Source organism: Melanotaenia boesemani, chromosome 12 (genome assembly GCF_017639745.1).
Source record: "Melanotaenia boesemani isolate fMelBoe1 chromosome 12, fMelBoe1.pri, whole genome shotgun sequence".
NCBI classification, from domain to species: domain Eukaryota; kingdom Metazoa; phylum Chordata; class Actinopteri; order Atheriniformes; family Melanotaeniidae; genus Melanotaenia; species Melanotaenia boesemani.
Window position 1 is genome coordinate 13645431 of NC_055693.1, and position 17907 is coordinate 13663337.

A 17907-nucleotide genomic window follows, 5' to 3' on the forward strand; every position below is an offset into this window, starting at 1 on the left:
CATGCCCATGCAATCTCGACATTCCCCCTCACCAACATACTCTGAAGGATCTTCCTGTGAGGTAGGACATGAACCACAAGAGGAAAGATCCTGAGATGCCAAGCTCTAAAAATGTGGAGAGGAGGATCTGATTTCTGACCGTGTCAAAGGCAGCAGACAGGTCCAGCAGTATAAAGACTGAGGATTGCCCAGCGGATCTGGAAAGCCGTAGGGAATCAGTAACTGACAGGGATTTTAACATGGTTCTGGGCTCAGCTGATAGATTTGGTAACACTGTAAACCATCGAAACTGGTGATCCACAAACACTTTTAAACAATATATGGAAGATTTTGGACTTTGCGATATATGGCGGTCTTATCACCCTAATATCAGAGAGTACACCTTCTTTTCCTCAGTTCACCATTCATACTCTAGGCTAGATTATTTTCTGGTTAGTAGCTCTTTGGTGAGCGAGATTTTGGAGACCCAGATTCACCCCATTACTATGAGCAACCATGCACCAGTTTCCTTCACTTTGAGGAACACGAGAATCACACCATCAGCTAAAAACTGGAGATTTAAGACAGCGTTGCTTAACCCCTTATCAAGCGGGGGCATTTTGGCAAAAACGCCTGTAATATGACCTCTCCAAATTAGAATTACTGCTATTATTGAACCCTCCGGATTGTAAGTACAGGCTTGGGCTCTTTGTAAAGGTAACACTCTCTAGTTTCACCCACAGCAATCAGAATCACTGTAAGTATTACTGATAAAAAGTTACAACACACAGAAAAAAATATTTTTTTTGTCCAAAGAGACCAATTTTGTCCAGAATGAGACCAATCTTGATGGGAAATATTGATGTTTGACCTATAGAGAGTCCTTAAAGGTAAGGAAAGTCAACATTTAAACTTTCTGCTTTTCTGTAAAAAAAAGGCTTTAGTGTTAGCGCTGTGGTTGTTGCGTGTCAAAATGGTTTATATCATCGGAAAGACGAGACTTTGAGCTTTTATTTGATGTGTATATTGTGGGCATTCATGACAGAGGGTCTTGCACACAGGGCTGCAATGTTGTTGATTAGTAGTCATGTACCGGGACCGGTACGTCTGCGTCGTAAGGGGTTAAAGATCCTGACTTTATTAGCTACTTCACAAAAGAATAGGCTATATACTTAGAAAACAATGACAAACCAGGAGTCTCAGCATGTGTTCTGCGGGAAGCAGGGAAGGCTGTAATGCGAGGCAAAATTATTTCTTTTGCATCACATAAATAAAAGAAAGAAAACTCAAAAATATTAGAATTAGAACTAAGAATTAAATCATTAGAGGATGCCTACAGTGGTACACCAGATGAACCAACAATGACCCAAATAAGGAAGACTTGAATTAAAGGAAATAATTAACAAGAGAACAGAATTTCTGGTGCAAAGATTACGGGACCAGCGGACATGTTCTTGTCCCTGGGGTGCTTAACCATGGTGTTGGGTTGGTGTGGCCGGCGATGGTTTTGCCTGGGGCGGTCGGGTTCCTGGGCGGGGCTCTGCTGGAGAAATGGGTGGCCCTTGGGCCTGTGGGGTGCCTTCCCTCCTTTACGTTTTTTCAAATTATCTCATGAATTTCTGCCAGAGTATATTAATGGTTTATTCAAGTATGACAAAACAAACAAACAAAAAAAAGTAAAGCTGCCAAGTTCTGTTTTAATCCATGCATGGAAAACTTACTGAATCTGAATCTAGGTGGAAAGTCTAAAATAAACTCACAGAGTTTATTATAGTATTACTTTTTAATATTTAATATTTAACAACATTATTGCAGAATTAAACAAAGAAGTTGTATTGTTAATAATAGGTGATTTGAATTTGATTAAATAGTTACATTTCAATAAAAAAAAATAATACACATTTTGATGGAATTGATAAAAAAAACCTAGTACTGTACATCACACAAGCTTTTACACTATGCTTTTCTTTTCTGAATAAAGAGAAACAGCTGCATTACCATTATCTATACCCTCATATTCTAGTTCAGGGTCATGAGAAGTTTGTAACCTTTTCCAGCTGCTGTCAGGTGATAAGCACGGCACACCCTGAAGAAATCGCCAATCTATCAGTGAAACAGGCTACCACTCATGCTCACACTCACTCCTAGTAGAATTAACCTAAAATGCATGTCTTTGGAGTGTAGGAGTGAGCAGCAGTATCCAGAGGTCCCACACATGCACAGACACAATATAACAGAGTTGTGACTGTTACTGATACCTTTTTCTTAAAAGGATTTGATGTCCACAGTTCAGTGTGCTCTGTGGCTATCTTTAGATGAATGCAATCAGTTGTTTTACTTGCTTTAAAGTTTGGACTCTTTATTTTATTCTGTGGTTTCTCTGTTGTGTGTGTGTTTTTGCTATCTTGTTTCCCCCTGAAATTGTCCTTAGAATTATCAATACTCACCAAGCCTTAGTTTGAGCTCTGCTCCACTGGTTATTAAAGGCACTGTAATATATAGGATTTTATGTAGCAGAAGGAAAGAAAGAAAGAAAGAAAGAAAGAAAGAAAGAAAGAAAGAAAGAAAGAAAGACTCAAAATTGAACCATAATTGGTCTGAAGCTCATCCTCTGTAAATGTTCCCACTTTCAATGTCTCCAACACAATAATATTTATTCACACACATACACGCACCCTTGGCCCAAAGATCCGTATGTCTCGTGACGTAAGAGTAGCTCTGCCTTTAAAAGCATTGGAGCGGAGCGCACATTTCACTACATCATCCAGGCTTTTGGAGTCTGCGCTGAGGGAAGGGATTACAGTAAATTCAAAGAGACGTAAATGTGATCGACATCCCCAAACATAAAGTAAACAGAATATATCAGTGAAAACTGGCATGAATTAACGCCTGATTTTTTCCCCCCTCTTTTTTTAGAGCATTTGCGGTTTTTAAAAAGTGGTGAACACGGAGGAAGAGATGCGTTAAGGTAACAGGTGTCACTTTATGCTCAGCCTTTGCGTCAGCTCTCTGGAAACCTGTCAGCAACAGTCTCTCAGCATCAGTGGAGGAATGTGCGCTTTCAACATAATATGAAGCTCGCGGGTCCCACAGTGAAAAACTGCGGGGAGAAAGATCTAAACAAGCTGCGTCGTTTATAAACTTTCCAAGTAAACGATGTGATGAACCACGTGAAGCAAAAAACTGCTCGAGAGTTAAGATAAACTCAGATGAATGGACCGCAGGATGTTTTCTGGTCAGGATGGTCTAAATTACAGCTTCAACCAGAGCGATGACCGACAGCTGGAGGACACGGCGACGGGCACGGCGAAGCTCTCCCCGGCGGGCTTTGTAGTGCTGTCTGTGGTGCTGGGCTTCATCATGACTTTTGGCTTCCTCAACAACTTCATTGTCTTGCTTCTGTTTTGCAAATTCAAGAAGCTCCGAACGCCGGTGAACTTGCTGCTGCTGAACATCAGTGTCAGCGACATGCTGGTGTGTTTGTTTGGCACCACTCTGAGTTTTGCTTCCAGTATTCGCGGAAGGTGGCTGCTGGGGCGCAGCGGCTGCAGCTGGTACGGCTTCATCAACTCCTGCTTCGGTAAGTTTCTTCGGATTTTTGGGAGAAATTAAATGTGAAGTTTAAAGTTTTAAAAGATGCAATTTTTTTTATGTACAACTTAATTAGCAACAGCTTTCATAGATGCACCAGTTTAGTATTTAAATCAGTGACAAACAGGATGTAATAATTTCTCGGGTAAAAAAAATCGAGTAAATATTTTTTTTTTTACATTTTCCTGGAAATTATAAACAAGAAGAGCAGATAATTACTTTGAAATTAAGTGAAATTTCAAGTGAAACAAAAAGGGAAATATAGCAGATCTCACAGTTATTACACATAATTATTGGGATCAAAATCACTAATATTGTGTTTGAGTAAAGCAGTAATGTAATATAAGCAAGTCCCTTTTGAGTTACATCATCTGTTTATTGGCGTTACTGAAGCCATTCACAATTGCTTGTAGAATTGTTTCTGAAAGTTGCTGTGCTGCTGGGAGATGATGTGTCAGAGCAATATATACAATGAAAAACTCAGATTATATGTGCAGATGTCACAGAAAATATGAAAGGCTCTGCTGATGGATCCTTAAGATTTCTCTGTAGCAGGGGACGATAGCTTACAGGAAACCTGGATCAGTGCACAGTGGTTTATCACTTATTTAATTTTGTTGTTTGTTACACAACCACAGCAGGTTTTTTTGCATGGGTGGTGCAGTGTGTCCAAGAGGTGGTGTGACAGAATAACAAACTGGTGTATTTATTTTTTTTAATGCTCCCTGGTCAAGAAAAAGGGGTGAAAAATAACACACTCACACACAACCTGAGGTTGCTTAAATTGTTCAGATTTAAGATTTGTGCCTCAGTAATAATTTTAGCTGTCTGACTGTACAAAATGGGCGTATTTTCCCATCAAATATGAGGTCAGAAATTTCAAGATAACAGTGATTGGATTTATTAGCCTCAAAATTGTGGGAGAGTGGTTCAAGGAGAATGAGACAACATTTTCACACATGGATTTGCCATCGCTGTGAAGAACAGTAAAGGTGAACCCAAACACCAACACAAAGAGGGAGGAAGGAAGAATAAGTACAAAAACATAACTACCAACTTTAATAAATCCACAAGACAAGAATCCAAGGCATGAAGGGAGGTGATGACTAATGCACACAGGGGTGCAAGGGAATAAAGTGGTGTGAGAAGTCAAAAAAATTCAAAGGAATCATGAAACAAACAGGAAAAATGGTAACTAGAATGCAAAAGACTTAAAAATAATGCAAGGAATGAGCAAAAAACTTGAGCTTCAGGGAAAACCCAATTAGGAGACAAACCCAAGCAACAAAACCCACAGACCATGACAACTGCCTTAACCCCAATGAGACTCTTTGACAAGACCTGGAGAAAACTGTCAGGAGAGGTCCGCTATTGGCATGCATGATGGGGGATGGGGGGGGGGGGGGGGGGGGGGGGGGGGGGGGGGGGGTGTTCTTGTGATGCTCTTGGACAGGTTACTAGTCTATCACATAGTCACACTTAATCCTAAGTAACTCCTTAGTAATAAATCCTTATTTTGGAATCACCATTTAACATAAGATGCAAACTTTTGGACTGCAGAAGGAAGCTGGGGTACCAGGACAGAACCATGCACAGGGAGAACTTACAAACTCCACACAGAAAAGCTTCAGCTGAGATTTAAACCAGAAACTTTCTTGCTGTGAGAGGATAATGGTAACCACCACAGTGCAGCCCAGTGTCCAATCTTTGTATAAATACCTCAGTCAAGGTGGAGGTCACAGGCGGCATTGGTTTGTCTGTCTGTTAGCAACATAACCAAAAAGTTATGGACAGATTTAGATTACATTTTCAGGAAATATTAAAATTTCAATAGTGAATAAGTGATAAAATTTTGGGGATGATCTAGATCACCACCTTGATCCTGAAATTTTTTAAAGGATTCTTTACTATGATGATAATTTTGTCATTAGAGCTTATAACTAAAACATCATGCCCATAATTATTGGCAAAAAAAAATTCCAAAAATGCAACGGCTTGGCGGAGGTCTATGGAAATGGTCTGTACTTATATAGCGCTTTACTGTACCTGAAACGACAGCCAAAGTGCTTTACATCATACATCACATTCACCCATTCACACACACTGATGGTGGAAGCTGCCGTGCAAGGCGCTCACCATGATCCATCACGAGCAATTTAGGGTTCAGTGTCTTGCTCAGGGACACCTTGACATGAGCTCTCCAGGCCAGGATCAAACCGGTAACCCTCGGTCTATAAGACGACCGCTCTACCCACTGAGCCATGCCGCCCAAATCACTGCACTCTCTGAGTTCTTCTAGTTTATATTAAAACTAAAAATGCAAAATAAATGTAATTCTGAAAAGAAGTTATCATCTAAATGTTGCAATTCAAATTAAATGCAGTCTAACACACACACATTCACACACATAAACATACACAAATATAAAATGAATCTACCAAAAAGTTTGGTGTTAATTGGGTAAATACTTACAGATGTAGGCAAACAACAGGAGAAACAATCGACAGATTTCTCAGATTTCTCATTAGTGAGATGATAATCCTCCTTGATCTCACAGTAAACCCCTTCAAGCCTGTTCTGTGCTTCATTTCTGCAAATTTGAAGATTTTAATTTGCTCTTGAAGATGTTAAAATGTACATGAAATGAACAAAAATACAGGATGTCATTCTTCCACTGTACAAGGTATAAATTTGCATGCTAAAACACCACAAAACACAGAGGTCAGCACATTTTACTTATCAAATTCTTTTGCCTGCAAAAGAGCCAACACTCTGTTGCTTTGACTAGTTTTTCATATTTTATTATATTTGATGGCATGATTTTAGTTGATTTCTTGATTTTTTTTCGCATGAATAAATTGAAGTCAAAAGCAGCAATGCCACTGGTCTCAAACTGGAACCTCATGTTTCCATGTCCTAAAATTAATCTCCTCCTCCTCCTCCTCCTTCTCATAATTAACATCATGATACTTCATAATAAGCAAGAACTGAAGAACGACATTTGAAGTGTTTCCCGTTGAAATGAATGAAATGAAATGAAATGAAAAATACTTTATTAATCCCAAAGGGAAATTCAATTAAGTTCAAGTTCAAGTTGATGTTTACTACTTGTGCATCTGTTATGGATACAGCCGGTAATTCAGGGGAGAGCACTTCTGTGAGTGTTGGATCGTGATGTGTGTTGAAAACTGCCACAAAGGGTTCATGACAAAGGTTCACTGTGTAAAGAGTTGTATATGAGTGTGTTGTTTTTTTTCTATATAGTCTATTTAAACTGATCAGAGCTCTAATATGTAACGTTAAGACAGTTTTTTTTCAGAAACAGATTTCCAGCACATTTGTCAGTTACATTTTCCTGCAACTTTTGATATTTGTTTACTCCACATGTTTATTAAAGGGTTTTGAAATCTAATGGTAAACATTTTGACCATATATAGTTTTATGCTGCTAAATATTTATCAGAAGATTGTAGTTATAGGGGCTGTAGATCTTATAAATCTGTCTTTCCAGCAGCAGTCTGGAAATTCTTTACACAACTGCAAATTGCCACACAATCCTAATGGGCTGCTTTTAAGTCACAGTTCTTGATGCATTCAGCTGTCTGGCAAAATAAATCCCAAACATCCTGTGAATGAGAGCAGCTTTATTGGGAATTTGGTTGTGTTAATATATACTTATGCTTTGCTCTTTTTACAAAAATATCTAAAATGATGAACATTTGAAGTATATGCTGTGTGCTTAGGCCCAAATGAGAGAAGTTCAAGAGTTAATCAACTTTCAAGTAAATTACATGGTATGTTAGTTTGATTTGATTTGCTTTCATATCATTTCAGTTGACTATTACATTTATATGCATTTTAAAATTTGGGTTTTGGGCATATGAATATAATAGTTTTTTTTTTCTAGTGTCATGGGAACATGCACTTTGTGTTTCTCATTTACCCATGCAAGGTGTTAGCTATGCAGGTAGCTGCTCCAGGGAGCAACTGGGGGCTCACTGTCTTGGCCACAGATACCTCAACATACTGTGTGGATATGGAGTCAATCGCAGACTCTATAATTAGTTGGCAATCTGTTCTTTCACACGGGCCGCGGTCCCCCATTGTGCACACAGTTGTATGTGCATCAGGCTGTAGGTTATTAGTCGGGATCTCAGCATGAGGTCTCATTGGATGGCGACAGCTAAAATGTTAAACTCGAGACTTCAAAATGGCAGATGCAGTAAACTGACAGGTTATGCAATGGACCATGTCCATATTTTCTATAGAATATAATATTTGTGAAAAGCACTCAGACTGTTTGATCAATTCATTTTTTAGTAAAGAGAAGAGGGACAAACAAAGTCATCTCTTGGCCCATGAGGTCAGGACTCTGCCTTATGGAGTGAGGAGAGTCCTGGCTTTATCCAAATCCCATCCCAGTGGCTGATCCTTATTAAGGCCATCAAATAAACATATTCCATTAAAAGCTAGCAAGCCAACCACTGAATTTATCCCCCTTGCGAGTAGCGTTGTAGTCTGGATTTAATCAAGGTAATGACAGTCTATCTGTGCTGTAATAATAAGGATAATTACTTCACACTGTTGAGAAAAAAAAACCTCACTAGAAACATACGCTGGAAATGTTCTTGACTTCAATTATGCAGATGTGCTTCCTGCTCTGAAAATGTGCAATTTCTTGCCTTCCTGTACAGATGCTCATTCTGTAACTGAACCCATATATCTTTTGGAATAGTTTGCACTTTGTCTTTTATTTCCAATCTTTTATCCCACATTCCCACAGTGGTTGAAGGAATGTTCGAAGATAATCTGAGATATTACCATCCTAAATTAATTGTTTTTGTTTTTTCTTTTACTTTTTGTCATCATCACTTACATCTCTTCCTTCTGTCTTCTTCACATATAACATGCAGACCTTCACCATCAACATGTATAAATTTGCATCATTGCACATTATTCTAACATATCCTTGTTTGTCAGGGTGTTTGTGCACATCTCTGGGAATTTTGATGAAGCAGCATGTTTATTTTACTAACAAAAGGTAGGTATATTTCATACTGTGTTTAGATCAGCAGGTGTTTTTGACTTTCACGATGGGGCTTCTGTACTGTTCTCATGCTACTATATTTTTGCCTGCATATAATTTGCCATAGCTCTGTACTGAATCCTGGAGCTTATTGCATGTGTACAGCATACTGCTGTCAAGGTATTTGCCAGTTTGGCAGCAAGCAGACTGAATTCCGGGGATATGAAAGCCTTGCCCTTTGAAACCAGGTAATACAAGTATAAAGAGTAACCTTTGTGTTAGATGATCAGTCAAGCAGATATGGCTGGTGCTATCTCCTCTATTGACATCCTGTTTTGCGGGGTCACTCTATTTTGAGCAAAAACAAATGCGTGCAGTTCCTTATATAATGTTTCTGTACATAGTACTTTTATAATTACTTCTATATTTGTAGTAGTTTGACATTATGCACAGTTATGCTTTAATGTGATAGAGGATGGCAGGGTCCTTTGGTTAAACTGGAACAGCCATCATACTGAATCCCAGCTTTAATTGTTCACTCCTCTTTATTTATGTTGTTTTTACCCTTCAGATTTGATCATAGAAGAGCTTTTTCAATATGTTACTGGCAGAAAACAAAGACACATAAAATGCAATATTATGATTGATCACCATTTGCTCTTGGATTGCCCCAGGCTTGTTCAAACGAGGATCAAATTTACAAAGGGCAGACAAAGGATCACATTCATGGTGCAGAGAGCAGTGAAGACATAGGAAGTCTTTTACAACCTCAGTGTCATTTCTCGTCTGTTTCCCAATTATCTTCAATCATCATCAATTTACCTTTGGTCTTCTGTATACAAGTAGAAACAAATGCCAGGAGCCAGCATGAACCAGGATGAATCATACTTGTCAACCTCCATTCTTCAGTTCATATCAGCCTTTTGTTTAGTTAATCTAGGATTCCTATCCACCAGTTGCCAGCCCATTCTTGCCTGCTGATTGCACCCATGTGTTATCAACAGGACTCAATTAAGGAAAAATATTCTATTTAACATTAATTTAGACAACATGTTTTTTCCACCTTTTCATACCTACGCGTATGAAAAACAAATTTGTTTGCCTTGATATGTAAATTGTTTTAATATAACCATACAAGTCATTTTAGATTAAAAAAAAAAAAAAACAATAGCAGAAATTATAATTGCTTTTTAGTCCTCAGGGGCTACTACTCAGCAGGTTTTAGACATTTCCTTGTTTCACACCTGATTCAAAGGAATTGGATGTCCTCTGCAGCTTATCTTCAAATTTAGCATAAATCTATCAATGACTCATTTATTTTTGCCCTGGTGAGTTGTAAGCGGGAAACATCTTAAACCTGCTGTACAAAGACTCAGAGTACTAGGGTTGAAGAATTCTGCACTTTTAATCACATTTTTACTATCAGACTATAGCTTAAAGAAACATATAGTATTCACATTTAGGTGTTTATTATACAGCACTGAATTCTGTCTTTTGGTGATTAAATCAAATGAGTTTTTTTTGTTTACATGATGCCTCGTGTGTATGTTCAAGGTCTGATACAGATTAAGTGCTCAAAATATCGAGACATTGTAGTAAGGTAAGACTGTAATTTTGGACTAAAAAAATTTAATCATATGCTTTAATTGTGTCACAGATCTGCCTTTAGCAGCAGATATAACTGGCTCTTTTTACAGTACTTCATTCAAAGGGTTAACTCACCAGCTCTTACTTTAATGCCTTTCATGTGATGGTATCAAGGAGAAGGACTTAGACAGGAAATAAATGGGGCAAAAGCCAAATTTCCAAGTTCAAACAGAAGTCCAACAATAAAAAGGCAGCCAGAGTGGCTGGCACTGACTAGAAATACAAGATCAGGAAAGATGAAAAATTGAAAACGGGAAACAAGAAAAATTAGGACATTGGCAAGAGTCAGTCAAAGAGACAGAAAACCCTTCCTATGCCTCTTCTTTCTTTCTTTCTTTCTTTCTTTCTTTTTTTTTTTTTTTTTTTACAATTTTTCTACTCAATTTTAAAAGAAAATATCATAAGGTCAAGTAAAGAAAGTTCCAAAGATAAATTATAAGAAGCATATTAGATACTTAGCCACATCCCCAGGGATGCAAGGAATTGTAGGAGGGTGTTATCTCCTGTGTTTTAAAAATGATGGCCTGCTGTATATTGTGTTAAAGGAGATAAAGAAAGCAGTGAGGCAGCTGTTATTAGGACTAACACTCAGGTGATTTTTTGGGGGAAAAAAAAGACCATTCTACCTTATCCATGGACTCTATGGTGATCTGGTAGGAAAGACATAAAGACATACAGTCAATGATAACCAGATAATAGAACACAGATGTGGAACAAAACAAAATGCAAAGGAGCAAAACTAACGGGTGCACAATGAAAAAATGTCAGGGAAGCAGGAAAAAAGAACTAAATACACAAAAATTTTCTTTTATTAAAAATCCATGAGAAGAACAGATTTCTTTTGCATCAAAGTCTTACTATGAATTTCAGTTATTAACAGTCCCTTTCACATAACTAGAAAACCATTAAGACATTAAATATTCCAAGCCTGTTCTCCAACGGGCATGGAAAGCCAGGGCTGAAAGAGGGCTGTTCAGCTGGTTTAAATCTGCAACCTCACTGCAAGATGCCAATAAAGCCCACTCACTGGTCCTTCAAGGCTGACGTCAGTACAGAATACAATTTTCTTTAAAATGTAATACAGGCTAAAAACAACACAACAACTTCAGCCAAAGTCAGGAAGAAAGGCTGCCAATGAATAACATGCAGTGTGACTCTGATATTTGGTAGGATTATCTATTAATATCGCTGCCCATCATTTAGCATTAGTGGTTGTAACCATAACTAAAGTTGTGTATTTCATTAAATTATTGAATAACTTAGATTCATATTTATGTCAGACAGTTTAAGCTTTGTGTTTCCATGGGGCAACCCTGGCAGTAAAGATTGAAAACAAAATTAAATATATAAATTATGTCCAAAAATGAATGAAGATAAGTTTACCCAAAAATATGTGGGTTTATTCTTCAATTACTTCCATACAAAAGTTATGTTTTTGAATAATCCAATTACTTAAATAACTTTAAGAACATTGGCTGTATTAGAGTATACATGGTTGTTTGGCAAAGCATTCAGGAGAAAACAAGCTGAAATAGGTGCAGTAGCATCAAAACAACAACAGAGTAAAAGAAATAGAAGTGCTTTGATTTGAGTAAAAAAAAAAGATGTTCAGAGTGGACCAGAGTATTTAGAGGATCTCTGTCACTAAAGAGAGCTGGATTTTTTATTTATTCATTCACTTTTGTAGGAGTATTAATAGGTCACTAGATATGGCCTTTATCAATGTTAATTTTTTATCTTGAAATTTATCAGTCCTGGCACAGCACAGGTTACCATGGTAATGTAACCTGTAAGAAATTCTTGGCACTGAATTTTCAGGGTTAATTATCACATTATAAATAACCTCCAGCTCTTCATCAGTAATAGCAAGTTGTCTTTGTACTTCTTGTAGTTGAGCTTTCCAACTATGTTTCTTAAGAAATAGTTTCGTAGTGTGAGACTCGTGTGCTTGCTCTGTGGTAAATTTGCTAATGTTTGTGTTTTCATAATCTTTGTGTTTCTGCTTTTGCCTGATTGATCTTGGTTTTCTTGTTAATTATGTTTCATTACTATTGACCTAATTTTTATGTTCTGCACTTTTTTTCTTAACTTTGCAGTCTTTCATCTTGGTTAATTTTTTTCTGCCCCTGCTGCTCATCTGGTTGTAGTTTACTTATCTCCACACCTGCATCATGTTAGTCAGCTCCTGCACCAGGGCTTCCTTTGTTCTCAACCAGACCCTATCTTTGCTGTGTGGCATCTCATGGCAAATCAGATACTCTGCTTAGCTCTGCAATTTGGAGAATGTTTTCTATGCTTTCTGCCTTGCTTAAGGCTCTCCCAATTGCTATAAAGAGAGAGGTGGGGTATGCCATGGGCAGGTTGCCAGCCTATTACAGGGTCAACATAGGTAGACATGAAGCAAACAACGATTCACATTCACACCTTTAGTCAATTTAGAATCCCCAGTTAACCTAAAAAAACGGGTTTTCGGACTGTGGGTGGAATGCAGACTAGAATTAGCTCACACAGGCCAACATGTGAACGCCACTCAAAGGCCAGAGAACCAGGAATTAGCTGTGAGACAACCACCAAACCACCATGCTGCCCCCAACAAATCCAATTCCCCTGAAAATTAATAGAAATGACTAAAATCTGTATATCTTATGTGCCTTCTGGTTCTACTTTCATTGTGATGTATTTACACTGTAAGTGTGGTTTATGTGAAACATGAGTATTTTTTCCAAACGTTTGTGATATTGTGTTACTAAACCAGTAACCCAAACTTTTTCTCAAGGAGCCCCCTTCTCATCGACAATATTCTATCCTTCCCTCCCCACCCCCCACCATCCCACCACCACCACCACGTGCTCTTCAGTCCTTTCAATGGTACATATAAGGAAATGTGCCGCAAAATAATATTGTTTGGCTGAGAAATAGTCTGGTATTTTTTATTTCTTGGCTGCTATTTCTGCTTGAGTCAACTAAATCTGCTATTTATGACAGTTGAGTAGTTTATTTCTGAGGTTATCAACAGGCTTTTCTTTGTGTTCAGGATGAGAAGTCCCCAACGTTGTAACTTATTTGGTTTCATAGTCAGACGTTATATTTTGGGACATATGACACACTGTGGTCTCTCTTCATTGCCCACCATTGCCATTACTCGACCATTATGTGGTCACGACCAGAGCAAGATATGTCTTGTCGTACTTTCTTGTCTCTTTGTTGTTGTTAAAATGTCAGTTGTTGATTTATTATCATTTGCTTATTGATACTTTCACAAATTTGTCCATGTTTTGCTAGCGGTACAAAAAGTACATGGTTTTGTACTGCTTTTTGTACCCCCCACACCCTAACCTTGTCTTAACTCATCCCCCAGTTTGGGAACCACTGTACTAAACTTAGTTATTTTTATGGTCAGTAACAAGAGAAGCAATCATGCCAGTAGACACAAATCAGTAGAGAAGATTTATGTGACTATATCATGTTTTCCTGTGAGGCTGCCTTGCCTCAACATAAGCCTTGACAAACTAAATCTGCCTATATTTGATGCTCCTGTTTTTTACTTTTGGATTTTGACCATGTTTTCTTAATTTTGAATCAGTTCTCTGACATTCTTGTCACCGTATATTAGTTTCACTTAGCTGATGTAAAATGAAAATTATGAGGAAAACAAACCACTGCAGTACTGCTGGATAATGACAGTGCATCTATTATATTTGAATATTTCATTAGAAGGCCATGTTGTGTGTTGGCCATTAAGAAACAGCTGATCACCTACATGTCGATCACATTTCTAAAAACAATGAAGCTCTTTCCCAAATAGATAAAAGTTAATGACACAAGAGAGTGAAATGAAGATGTTTTTCATCATACTGACAAAAAGACAGATGGTCTCACTGAACAAATCAAGAACATGTTTAGAATATCATTAGCCTTTCTATCCAATCAGCCAATGTTACATTACAGGTTATAATTACAGTGTAAGATTTTGAAAAGTGTTTTCATTTCAAAACAGCAATTGTGAGGATGTAACATTACAACACAACGGTTTAGATTTTTAGGTGGAAGATCCTAAATGAGGAAATCAGAAATGCTGCTAACTATGGAGCATATTTAAAACATTTGCTCTTTTAAAAGATTGTCACTCTTCATATCAGGAGTTAATAATTGGTTCCCTAATATGCAGATTAAATCCATGTTGTCTCATTATAGTCAAACCAATGTCATGAATAATGCTCCCAGTCAGTGGTAATGATATTTATAGCTGTGTAATACTATTACTGTAGTTGCTCAGTTCCAGCTGGAGAAAAAGCTGGAAAAAAGAGAAAAATGATTTCTCTCCCTTTGAATTGCTAAGCTAATAAAGTATGACCAGATTTCCAAAAAGATATAAAAATATAAGACAAAACATATCTTTGATTCTTTAAGCAGTTTTACTGTTTTTATTTTTATCTTTGAAGAGGTTTCAACAAGTTCTCGTCATGGACTTGCCTGTATTTTTTGTGAATCAGAGTTTTTGTGCAGTTGTCTAACGACAGATTTAATGATTTCCCACTGACAAATTTTTGGTTAAAAAGACTTCATGGTCATTGACTATCAAGGCTAAAGGCTCATTTATGCTCAGCGTTAAACATGCTTTTGGGGTGATGAGAAGTGTTAATTTGCAACAGACAATGTTTTCCTTGATGGCTAAAAAGTTCATATTTATTGCTTTAGATCTGGATACTGTAAGAGCCACAGCAAAACCTTCAGCTTGCCGTTCTTATGGTGGTCTATTTGTGTGTGATGTTCCTCTACAATTAAACTTTCCACCCATTGCATATGAAAGCAAAGGGTGTTTTTGTTTGGTTGTTATTTTTTGTTCCCCAGAATTTGTAGTCTTATTACATAGTGTATGTTTCCTTGAGCTGCTTTTGCAGTCACATTGAGTTTCTATGTGCTTGAAGTAATCAAAGCATTCTGTTTCATAGTTGTCTTTTTCATTCACACCTCAGACTGACCTCCAGCTTCCCTTCAAGTGCTGCTTCTTTTCTATTTTTGTGCTGTCTCTTCATACTTCTCAAGCTTAAGACAAAGCTACTTCAAAATCTTCAAACTCTTCTCCTTCTACAGACTTCCCCTGATTTGTGAGCATCCGTTGTTTTAAAGTTATATATATAACTTTATATAAATATATTATATATATATATGAATACAGCATCAATTAATAACTACCTGCTATGTGAAGACTTAGCAGTATTTTAATGTTCTTACCAGACTATATAGCTGTTCTCCCTCTGTGTGTTTATCGGCTTGTTGTTTTCCAGGATGGGCACACATACAGTATGTGTTCCTGCATATTAGACTTTGTTTGAGCAAGAACAGTTCAGATTTTCGTAAAAAAAAAAAGAAAAAAAAAACAAACAAACAAACACATTCTTCAGTTTAAAAAGACTTAGGAAACAATCGTTGTCCACACTGGTAAATCTTTACCCAGATATAGAGATCCTTATGCCTTCTCTTTTGGGTTTCCTTTTCAGTTTTGGCTCTGTTTGTTTTTGAGTCCAAGTTGTTTCTAGAAATCCATTTTCATTTTACTTTTAATTTTAAGAGTGTAAAGCTGCCCTTTACCTGGACCCATGGTTGCTGATCTTCATGACCAGTTTAAAGAAGTCAGAGTCTCGTGAGGATTTAAAACTTGAACCACCCTCTGGCTTTACTCAACAATAACCCCACCATATACCTAAAATGGTAACTAAGACATGATATCCAAAAAAACTTAAATTTTTGTAAATTTTTATGTATTTACATGATACTATTTGCCTTCATCTATAAAAACACCAACCTTTTTTTAAATATTAAAGGCACTCTTTAACCTTTTTGATTTAAGCCTTTTAAAAATAACTATATGACAGCGTGAGACACACTAAATATGAAAACGTTTATAAAAAATTACATATGCAAACCCGTGCCCCACTTTATTTATGTTTTACAGAGGCTACAGTTATTCATTTCCTCAGTCTGGTTACAATAATCCTCAGGGGAGTGGAAACTGGCCACCTGCTGAGTGGAATCTGCTCTCAGTAAATCTTTTTCTCTTCATTTTCCGCTGTGGTTTGTCAGATCTTTTTCTCATAGAATCAGTGGATAAACCAAGAAATTTAAGGGAAAATAGGAGACATGACCAGAAACATGACATGTACTGCATTGTCCTGACTGAAGTGCATTTTAGTTTGCTTTGTTAAGCATGCTGTGCCTGCAGCATTGTAATAGCATGGAAGATCAAATCTCCTTTTCAGTTTACTAAATTATAAAAATGTTATGTTGTCAGTAAAATGCACTTTGGAATCTGTATTGTAGTGCTGGAACTGTTTTAGTTTAGAAGGCAAAGACTGTGATTCATTAAATTTTATATGGAATATAAAGTTAGGAAAATGCCCATTCAAGTCTTGTAAATTCACAATGTCTTGTACCAATCCTCATCAAGTGTTTGTCATGGATGTCAAGTAAACATTTCCCATGTTAATGAGTTGAATAGCATTTTCTCTCTGCAGTTTTTGCTTTTCTTATTTTAGCCTATTTCATGTTGTCATGTGCTTTTCTAATTTAAGACCATACAAACCCTTGAGTTTAAAACCTTTAAAAACAAGAAAAGATTACTCGCCTTCGACAGACCGTAATAGACAGTACTCCTACTGCAGCACAGCGTGGCTCAGAAAACTCTTGCTGTTAGACAACAATAACCACTGCACCACTGTGCTGCCCCATCTGCTCAAATCATTCACTATAGTTTAAACCCATATATAATAGAAATAATACTTTATTATACTGTTTTAATCTTCACCTAACAAATCTGTGATCACATGATTACAGAGATAAAGTGAACACATCTATCACCTGTGGAGAAAGTGTGGATACATATCTGAGGTCAGTAGAGTCAGAGAGTATACGAAGAGATGTGCAGATCCCTGACCGGGTCTGTTTCAGTCAGTGAAAGAGAGAAAAACAACACAGACCATTCAATCAAAGTAAAATAATCAGCACTACGACCTTGTGATGAATGTTGCTTAGTGCATGCTCTGTGTGGAAAACCAGCAACATGTTGCAGGGGATTGCAGCTGAAATCAACCACTGATGAAAAAAAAAAAAAAAAAAGCAGAGGATTCTGTTAAGAGGAAAAATTCTGCCCTACTGAAGCAAAACAGACTGAACACATGACATAAAATACATCCACTAATACGAGCAGTGAAGTAAACTGAAATTTATATTATCAGGAGAATAAGCAGTACCACGGGGAGGAAAAAGAGGTGTGTGTGTGTGTGTGTGTGTGGGGAGGAGACTAATTCTATCTATTTACTGCTTTTGGAACACACATAATTTAATAGCTTCCAGGCTGTGCTTCAGCTTTCTAGGAAAGACAGCAATCTCACCTCAAAGATTCTGATTATGGGCTGCATATGCCATACAAACCTCTCCAGGCTGTTTCATGCATTGAGTTTGTGCTGCATTTAGTAAACTAACATGCCCATGACATAATGCAGGTCGGGATGTGTTTCACTGTCATTCAGGGTTTTCAAACACACATTCTGGTTTTCTTAGAATCAAGGCTGAATAAAATGGTAAAATTTCCTCTGATTTCTCTTTTTTCCCACGTGTTGTATGTTTGTGTAGCTTTCTGAAAAGAAGAGTTGATGCGGTTAGTTA

General features: G+C 37.3%; 1 protein-coding gene across 3 annotated transcripts in view; it reads left to right on the top strand.

The window, feature by feature from the left end:
- Positions 1-2748: 2748 nt before the first annotated feature.
- Positions 2749-17907, top strand: part of tmtops2b (teleost multiple tissue opsin 2b) — a 47565-nt gene continuing 32406 nt past the window's right edge. For 2 of the 3 annotated variants that reach the window (XM_042001560.1, XM_042001558.1), the window contains exon 1: positions 2764-3559. In XM_042001560.1, the coding sequence (XP_041857494.1) occupies positions 3193-3559 (367 nt within the window). In that variant the 5' untranslated portion in view covers positions 2764-3192. Of the gene's footprint in view, positions 3560-17907 lie in introns of all 3 variants that reach the window. The other variant, XM_042001559.1, reaches the window with a different exon arrangement.